The following is an 8,300-nucleotide window of genomic DNA, read 5'->3' as shown; positions in this document are numbered from 1 at the left end:
CAAGACAGTGAACCTGGAAGTCTTTGGGGTGGGCCAAAAATTTTGTATGAACTCTTTAGAGCATATATAGTTAAATAGCCTAATAGCAGTACAATGAAAAATTTTGCAACTATGTAATTAGTTTCTATAAACAAAGCAAAGAAATTCTGCCTTAGTTCTCGGCCAATCTCATTTCGGGGCTCTGTTGAACGCGTACAGAACACACTGATGCTATACATGGGAAGCAGCAGCACACGTGGCACGAACCCAGCTAACACCGCTCGCTCCACATCTCTGAGACCACTGATCATGCTAAGGAACCACCTCAGCTGGGCCCCTCCTGCCAGCAGTTTCTTCCTACACATCCTTCCCAGTACACTAGTGCCCAGAGAGTATTTTTTTTTCCAGTGGATGTGAAAACTTAAAAATGCCTGTCTTAAGTAAATCTCACATATTTCCTGCTTTATTCATCTTACTTAAATAACTGCAAATCTGTTATGCCAACATGCCTGTCAGACTAAGCTACAGTCCAATTCCTTAAGAATTTTAGGCCAGAGGAATACCATTTCCAGCATACCTATCAGCAAGAGACAAATCTGGTGAAAAATATGAAGTTTAACTTGCCCCACCCACTACCTTTGTGTCATTGCTGCTTTGCAGCATCAATTTGTTTAATAACCACTATGAAAACAGTTAAGGAGCATTGCAGCAGGAATTTGAATGTATAATTGTCCAACTTTCTTGAAATCTGAATTTTCAAGAAGCAAAAGGACCCTAAAATGACATATCACAAAGGAAAGATTTTTTTAAAAACACAAGGAATTCTTCATGAGCTATCAAATATCTTAATTGTTTGGACAGCTAAGGGCTGAGAACAAAAATATTGCTACTGATGCACTGAAGGCCATCAAGTATTTTAAGTTTACATACTTGAATTAAGAGACACACACACAGAAAAAACCCAGAGACATGCTTAAGGGGAGGCCAAATTATTTTATTTAATTTTTTAGTGACCAATTGGATTTTTGGCAGAAAGCTCTGCTCTTTTTTTTTTTTTTCTTTTTTTTTTTTGTTAAAGAAATCAGCAGTGCTCAAATTGATGGGTTGGAATTTTACTCAAATTCCAGTTAATTTTAAAAACAAACAGATGAACAGGAATTCCAGATACTGTTTCCAGAGCAGAGAGCAAAACTTCACATTTGTATGAAAATTCCATGTTTATACTCCATTGGGACACAGAATGTAAAACTATTGTCAGTAGTGCATGAGTAAAACATTCACATTTGATCTGGAACCTTAAAATCAGAAAGCCGTACTCTCCTTCCAAAATTTTCATTACCTTGTGCAAATTAAGTCAAGTCTTCATGTGTCAAGCACACACTTAAAATTGTCCATATTTTATATACAAGACATCTACCACAGAGGCAGTGCAAAATACATCCTTTCATAACAAAACTAAAATGTACCTCTCAAAGTATGAACAAGAATATACACATAATACATGATGTACATTATTTACACAACCATAAAAAATATAATACAAGGATTTTTTAAACGTGATTATAAGACTTGACAGTCTTTTGCAATTTTTGTTGCAACAAGGCATGTTTAAGTTTCCTGGATGGAGTTTTCTTTGCCAATTACTCAAGAGATGTTGGAAACTACGCTTGAACTTTTAGGAGAGTTTTCAAATGGACTGCCATCAACTCCCTGTTTTGGTCAGACGGTTCAGCTGTGCCACCCACCCAGTGGCTGGGAGGCTTTGGAAGGACACTAGGAGATGGTGGGTCACTAAATTTTGCCCCAGCGTAATTTTCTTTTTGGCTTACTTCAGTTAGGCTGATAGGTTTCTTGGACTTGGCATTTCTGAAGTTCTCTGTGTTTTTAAGTGGCTTTTTCTCCTGCTTCTGAATTATTTCTGGCGATACAGAATCTTGCCAGAAGTTCTCTATCTTTTTTGCCGAGGTGATCTTTGTCAGCGGCACGTTACATTTACTCTTCTGCCTGTTAATCTTTGGTTGTTCACACAGATGTAAACTGTGAACGGGCTGGCTGTAGGGGATGGCAGCCTTCTCAGTCTTTCCCATCTTGCTCTTTAAGAACTGCGGAGACAAAGAATTCACGTCAACACGTGACCCCTTCTCCTCAAGCGGTGCCTCCGGCAGCATACAGGCACAGTACTGCCACCGGGGCAAACGTATCGCCGCACCGGGCTCCCAAAGCACTGCACCGGAGACGCGGAGCCTAGTGCCCCAGGGGGTCGCCTCACCCGGCGGATATAACTGCCGGGCGGGTAACGAGCCGCCCGCCGCTCCCCTCCTAGGTATCACACATCTACAACGCCTCCGTTAGCAGGCAGACGCCCGCCAGCAGCGCCCGCTAGCCGCAGGGCGGGCAGCAGAGCCCTCTCGGTCGGCGGAGCCTCACCGGTTCTCCAGCCGCCCTCCCGTAGCCGCCATGGGGCGCTGCAACCCCCGCACGTCCCGCCTGCGCGCGCAGGGACAGCTGGCGCGCTGCCATCAGGCTAAATCCGGCTGTTGCTGGGCGCAGCGACGGGCGCTGATTGGTGGCGCCGAGCAGCCAATCGCCGCCCGCGATTTCTCTGTGTGTGTGCGCCTCTCTCCCTCCTCCCCCCCCCCCCTCCACCCGCCCCGTCCGAGCGGCGTAACGGAAACTCTGCCCCCCCCCCCCCCCCCCCCCCGCCCGTCCACACGCACACGGGGGGCGAGGGGAGGGGGCGAGTCGCTCGCCACCCCCCTCCGGCGGGCTCTCGGCTTCCAGAATGCCGGGGGTGGGGGTGTGGAAAAAAGTGAGCAGAAGTAGGGGAGCCCCGTCTTTACCTCCTTCCTGAGGGGTTTGCTGGGCGCGGGTCTCGAGGGGGCAGGCGCGGGGGGCTCCTCCGGAGAAGTCGTTACCAGGCCGGGGGTGGCTGAGACCGTTGGCGCAGGGTGAGCGCGAAGTTCGCCCGGGCCGTGCGTTCCCAACGGGGTCCTTCTCCCCAAGCCGGCGCGATGCTGTTGGTACTGTTGGTAGCGGCTGGGCAGGAGCCCCGCGGGGCTGGGCCGGATCTTTCCCTTCCTCCGCCGGACTCTCTTCAGCGCGGGCCGCGCGCTGCCCCCCGGGCCCGCCAGGCAGCAGCTGGGTTGGTTCTCGCAGTTGCTGTCCCCTCGCCTGAGGCGCTGGAGGAGAGTGGAGGGCAGCCGCCTGGGGTCTTCGGTGCCCGCCGAGATCCGAGCCAAGAAGGGCGGCGGCGCCGTGGTGGTAACCATAGTGGGACGTAGGTACCCAGAGCTGTACCGGGAGGAGGAATCGAGCCCAGGTGGGGATGAGCGGGTCGGGTCTCTGGGGAGTGTCTGCCTGGGCTTTGTGGGCTGAGATGGTGGCACAATCGGATCCGCTGCTAGGAGAACATGGCGGGGGAGTGAGAGGAGCAGCCAGCAGCGCCCTGTGTTGTTACCGGAGCGGGGCCACCCCCTTCCGCCCCCGCGCCAATCGCCGTGCGAGAATGGCGCGAGTGGCACGCCTCTCCACCGCGCTCCGCCAATCTCGATGAAACGGCGGCCTCCCTGGCCCCGCCTCTGCCAATCAGAAGCGACACAAACACTTGCGGCCACGCCCGCTTCCGCAGGCCGCCCAATCCGAGCAGACACAAACAGCGGGCACGCCCCAGTCTCCGAGTCACGGGCCCGCAGTGCGAAGCGAACGGACGGGGCGGGCGGTCCTCCTTGCGAGAGCCGCTGGCCAATCGGGAGGCACAGAAACAGCCTCGGCCACGCCCCCGAGCGCCGCGCAGCCAATCGAAGGGGACGTAAACAGGTGGCAGCGCGCCCCCTGGTGGGCGGTGGCGGGCCGGCGGGCAGGCACGCGTCGCCCGCCATGGAGGTACCGGCGCTGCGGCCCGCGGCGGCCGCCGGACTCCCGGCCGCAGCGGAGGAGGGACCCAGCCGTGAGGCGGCGGGGCGGAGGCGAGACGAGCGGAGCCTGGAGGCGCTGAGCCTGGCAGACGGCGGCGGGACGGCGGCGGGGCGGCAGCTGTCGGAGGGGCGGCGGGCGACGCTGGCGAGCGCCCTGGAGCTGGAGGGGACGGTGCTGCGCGAGGGGCGCCTCACCCAGTTCGTGGCGAACAACCTGGAGCGGCGGATCCGGCTGAGCGGCGCCCCGCGGGGCGAGCCGCCGACCGCGGGGGGCGGCGGGTCTATCCCCGCCATCGACCCCGGGGCGCTGCAGGACGTGGTGGCCCTGGCCGGGCAAGTGGCAGCTCAGGTGGACGAGCTGCTGCGTAACGTGCACTGCGGCCTGCAGGCCCTGACGGCGCTCAGCGTCGGCTGCATCCAGACCTACCGTGACGGGGTGGAGAGCCTGGGCGAGGCGGCCGACCTCAGCATCCGCGCCATGTACGCGCTGGTGGCGCGCTGCGAGGAGCTGGACCGCGCCATGCAGCCCGTGCCCGCCCTGGCCAAGCGCATCCGCGACATGAAGGGCACCCTGGAGCGGCTGGAGGGGCTCTGCAAGTAGCGTCGCCCTGGCGGGGGTCACCGCCCCGCCGCCGATCCCGCTGCCACCGGCATGCCGAGCGAGGAGCCGCTGGGGATGGCAAAGCGCGGCCCCGCCGCCCTTGCCGTGCCAGCAGCCCGCCCGCTGGGCCTTCGCCGGGCGCTGGAGGGGGCTTGGCCGCTCTGACAAGCCCCGGCCCGGCGGCAGCCCGCCCTCTCAGGCTTCCCGCCGGGCCGCCTCGGGCTGCTGCTCTCCCTCTCCGGTGGCCCCACCGTCGGTCCCGCGCACGGCATCTTCAGCTCTTCACCTGTACGTCCTTCCTCTCCGTGCCCCTGTACGTGACCAGCCGACGTCTGTGGCCGGTTTGCTGGTATTAATCTGGAGGAAGTGAAATTTTTTGCAACCGATGAAGGAAAAGGTCCCAGTTGAAATCGCGGGGTAAATGGCAGGCGGTGCTTTTTAGCTTCAGCTCCATTAAAGAATTTGGATTCCACATGCCTTATGCTTTCTATTTATTGAGGGCTAGGAAAAACTAACCAATCTTAAATAAAAGCAGCTGTTAATAGATTTTTTTTTTTAAAGCAAATTTGAAATTGTTGTGAATACTTGCTTCATGCTTACAGGCATACATGCTTACTTGTAGTTAACTTAGTGCCTGATGAGTAATTCTCACTACTGCCGTTAAGCAAATAAACATGCAGAACACTGCTCTCTCTTACAGGGCACAGTTGTAAGAGAAGATAAGCGAAAATTTAATATATTTAGCAAAGACGCTTTCTGAGAAGAATATAAAATCTGTGAAATATAATTGAGATTCAGATAAGAACAACTCTATATGCAAAGTTCTAAATAAAAGCCTTCAGATAAAATATGCTTTGCCTCTATTAGTCTCTACAGTTTTCACAGTGCAGAAGTTTAAATGGCATCACTGTGAAATGATCCTGTGATTTTATGTTTGCTTTTTTTTCAGTTGCGAAAATATTTAGATGAGGAACATGAATATGTGATGACATTACGTCGGTGTAAACTGACATAAAATGGGTACTTTGGGAGAATTTATTTGTGTAACTTGAAGCTTTTGTACATGCATCACTGTATGCAGACGTGATTTTGCTGTATCAGTATTTCCTCTAAGGCCTGAGAGTAGCTGAATTCTCTGCTCGCTGTTGTTCTTGTGCAACTAGCCTCTTAGATGATGCTCTTAGCAATCTGTTTATGTCACAAATGTCCTTGTAACAAGATTTCAGCAGAGAAATGATCACTGTGATCTTACATACGTGTAATGGTGCTTTCAGTGACCAGTGGCTCCTAAAAACCCTGGAGCAAAGGTAGCCAGAAATACTGTCCAAGTCCTGAAACTTTTGGCTGAAGAGCAGATAGGTTTATGATGGGTGCAGCTGCTACCCCACCATCATCTCATTAAAAACACCGAGTGAGGGGCAGACGCTCTGATACACTGTGCTTCTGCATGTAGTCAATACTGAGTCGTAACAAAATAATTTTGTTTTATGCCACTGGTTTGCATAATACCAGTCTCTGGCCTATTTTGGGGTTCTCAACACGGCCGTGTCTTTCCTTCAGCACAGGGATGTATTTCACGTGTGGCCTTCCAGCCCTAGCAGTGGGAGAACACTGGCAATGGGCTGTGCCAAATTCGAGCTCTTTGTGATCACAGCTCTCATGGGACTGTCTTCTGGGGAACAGCTGTGGCTCCAGAAAGGGACGAGGGGTCTAACAGCGGTTAGCAGAGAGAAAAAGGAGAACTTCATTGCCCCTGCCCATGGGCCTAGAAGACACTAAAGATTTCGTAACAGCAACAGCTGTATTCTTAATAGTTTTGGGGTGTTACTCTTGGGAAAGTTTGAACTTGTCTATCATGGAGATGCAGTAGTTTTGCTAAGTATGTTTTGTATATGTCAGGAGTGAAAACCAAAGCTCGATCTTGCTTAACTTGTGAGTATTGTTGAAATGTACAGGAAAGACCTGCAAGCTTCTTTGTACAGCCATGTACATACAGCTACAGTTTATTCATGGAGGCTATGGTGAAGCCTTTAAAGCATACGCATTTCGGTACGGTTTTCAATAGCATTTCATTTGCAGTCACCTATGTTCAATGCTCATTCCCTGCTAAAATTGTCAAGTCTGTAGAATAAAAGGATTACTTTTATGTTTTTAATTGTTAGTGATTAGTTGTTGTTGAAGTGTTTCACTTCTTAATTATTGCATTTCTTATTTGGTAAAATAATTTGAAAGCTAATTTAAACTCTGCTCCTGTATCTGCACAGAGACCCATTAATATGATTGCACAGCCGGTTTCAGTCTAGGTCCTCAGGCAGTAATTTCTGACAGTGATGTCATTTATGTGATGAAAAAGGGATGACTAGTGAATTACAAGCATGAAGAAAGCGGTAATTACACTGTTTGGGTTTGTTTTTTTTAATATGTCTGAAAGCTTCAGCTTGTTTGAAGGGCAGACTTCACTGAGCTTGCTGAAGTGGCTCCCCTTCCCAGGTATCTGCCATGTATGTTCACCATCCCTGGGGCAGGCATGGCTGAAGCGATGCCAGCCTGTTCTGTCTCACCACAGTTGATACCGATACATTATCGCATAGCTGCTGTGGTTTCCAGCTACCCCCCATCCATACTGGCCTCCACTGCTGCAGGAATGGTGACACTTGCCCGTGTCTGTCAGCGCAGCTCTGGTGCCAGTCCTGCCCTTGAAGTCCCACGTGAACCGGCTCGTGAGCTACATGCAGCTCGGTAAGCACCGGTGAACCTGGTCCTTCTGCAGCCAGAGACTTCTGTACTGCCTTTTTGATCCCAGTCCAGGCTTTCTTGTGCATATTCTATGTTAATTCTGGCACTTGCCAACTTTTGGATGTTGAGCATGAAAGCCTTCAGGTTCTTTTAGCCTTTTTTTGCTTAACCGGTCAGCGAGCACAATAAAACCACTTTTGGATTTTCCAAGACCTTCAAATGGGTTTGCATATATTTTCTTGCTTAGTCACTCAGCTTTACAATTGGTCTTGTTTGCCTTTCCTCATCAGTTGCCAAGTGAACTTTCATTGTAATCAGACAGGCAAGGTCAAAGAAAACTAATAAAATAAAATGACGTACAGAGCACTAAGCAAAGCCAGATACAGAATGAGCTGTGTGCCAGGAATGACTTCTCTGCTCTGATAACCGCCAGTGACTCTCTTTGGAATTAGGTTACTCTGTTAGGAATTAGGTTAGTTTGATTTTTTTTTTTTTTTTTTCTTCAGGACAAGTGTCAGATGTGACTATGGAAATCCTTTTTCTGATGAAGGTGTGGTTGGTTCTGCTTCATTCAGGGCTTTTTCTTCCTTCCTTCCTTTGTGAGGCTTTATACTCCCTGACTCTGAACTGATTCCATATCCCTGCTATTTAAAGGAGCTTTACTAGATAAAACCTTACTACAGCTGAAAAAAAAAACAACCAGTCACCCAAAGCAGGGATGAACATCACTGACATTTCATCTTTAAGGCTTTTTTTCAGTGTTACTTAACTGCATCCGTATTCCGTAAGTAAATATACCAACTTTGTGTGTCTTGCTGCCAGCTAAACACTAAAATACCAAAGTCTTTTGGCTGGAACATCCAGATTTATGGTGGTACTTACTCCCATGAGTAAGGTCTTGACTGAGTTACCAGCATGAAGAACAGCATGTGAGTTTAATCCAAGAGCATACCTCTGAGCATTAAAGATGTAGCTGTTTTGAAATGGTTTCAAATAGCATGGCTGTACTACCAGAAGACAAACCCCTTAATTTTAAAGCTTCAAAATTAGCAGCAGCTTTCCAGAGGATT

The 8,300-nt window shown here is 50.5% G+C and overlaps 2 protein-coding genes across 2 annotated transcripts; one reads left to right on the top strand and one right to left on the bottom strand.

Moving 5' to 3' along the window:
- Nucleotides 1-1,640: 1,640 nt before the first annotated feature.
- Nucleotides 1,641-3,248, bottom strand: PNRC1 (proline rich nuclear receptor coactivator 1). Its single transcript, XM_075749993.1, has 2 exons — nt 2,820-3,248; nt 1,641-2,081 (listed from the first exon to the last, which is right to left on the bottom strand). The coding sequence occupies exons 1-2, from the start codon at nt 3,246-3,248 to the stop codon at nt 1,641-1,643; spliced, it is 870 nt and encodes a 289-aa protein (XP_075606108.1).
- Nucleotides 2,809-7,450, top strand: BORCS6 (BLOC-1 related complex subunit 6). Its single transcript, XM_075747677.1, is given in 2 exon segments — nt 2,809-3,440; nt 3,443-7,450. Coding segments are annotated over 2 exon segments (1,188 nt in total). The 5' UTR covers nt 2,809-3,304; the 3' UTR covers nt 4,495-7,450.
- The last annotated feature ends 850 nt before the right edge of the window (nt 7,451-8,300 follow it).

Source organism: Balearica regulorum, chromosome 3 (genome assembly GCF_011004875.1).
Source record: "Balearica regulorum gibbericeps isolate bBalReg1 chromosome 3, bBalReg1.pri, whole genome shotgun sequence".
In the NCBI taxonomy this organism is placed as follows: Eukaryota; Metazoa; Chordata; class Aves; order Gruiformes; family Gruidae; genus Balearica; species Balearica regulorum.
The sequence above is the reverse complement of the archived record's forward strand: the minus strand, read 5'-3'. Positions and strand labels throughout refer to the sequence as shown.

What these genes read in the sequence shown, in the direction of transcription:
- PNRC1 (XM_075749993.1), bottom strand. Translation starts at nt 3,248, where the DNA reads ATGGTTACCACCACGGCGCCGCCGCCCTTCTTGGCTCGGATCTCGGCG. An exon ending in GCAAACCCCTCAGGAAGGAG is followed by an intron (nt 2,082 to 2,819) that starts GTAAAGACGGGG and finishes TTGTCTCCGCAG; the next exon opens with TTCTTAAAGAGCAAGATGGG.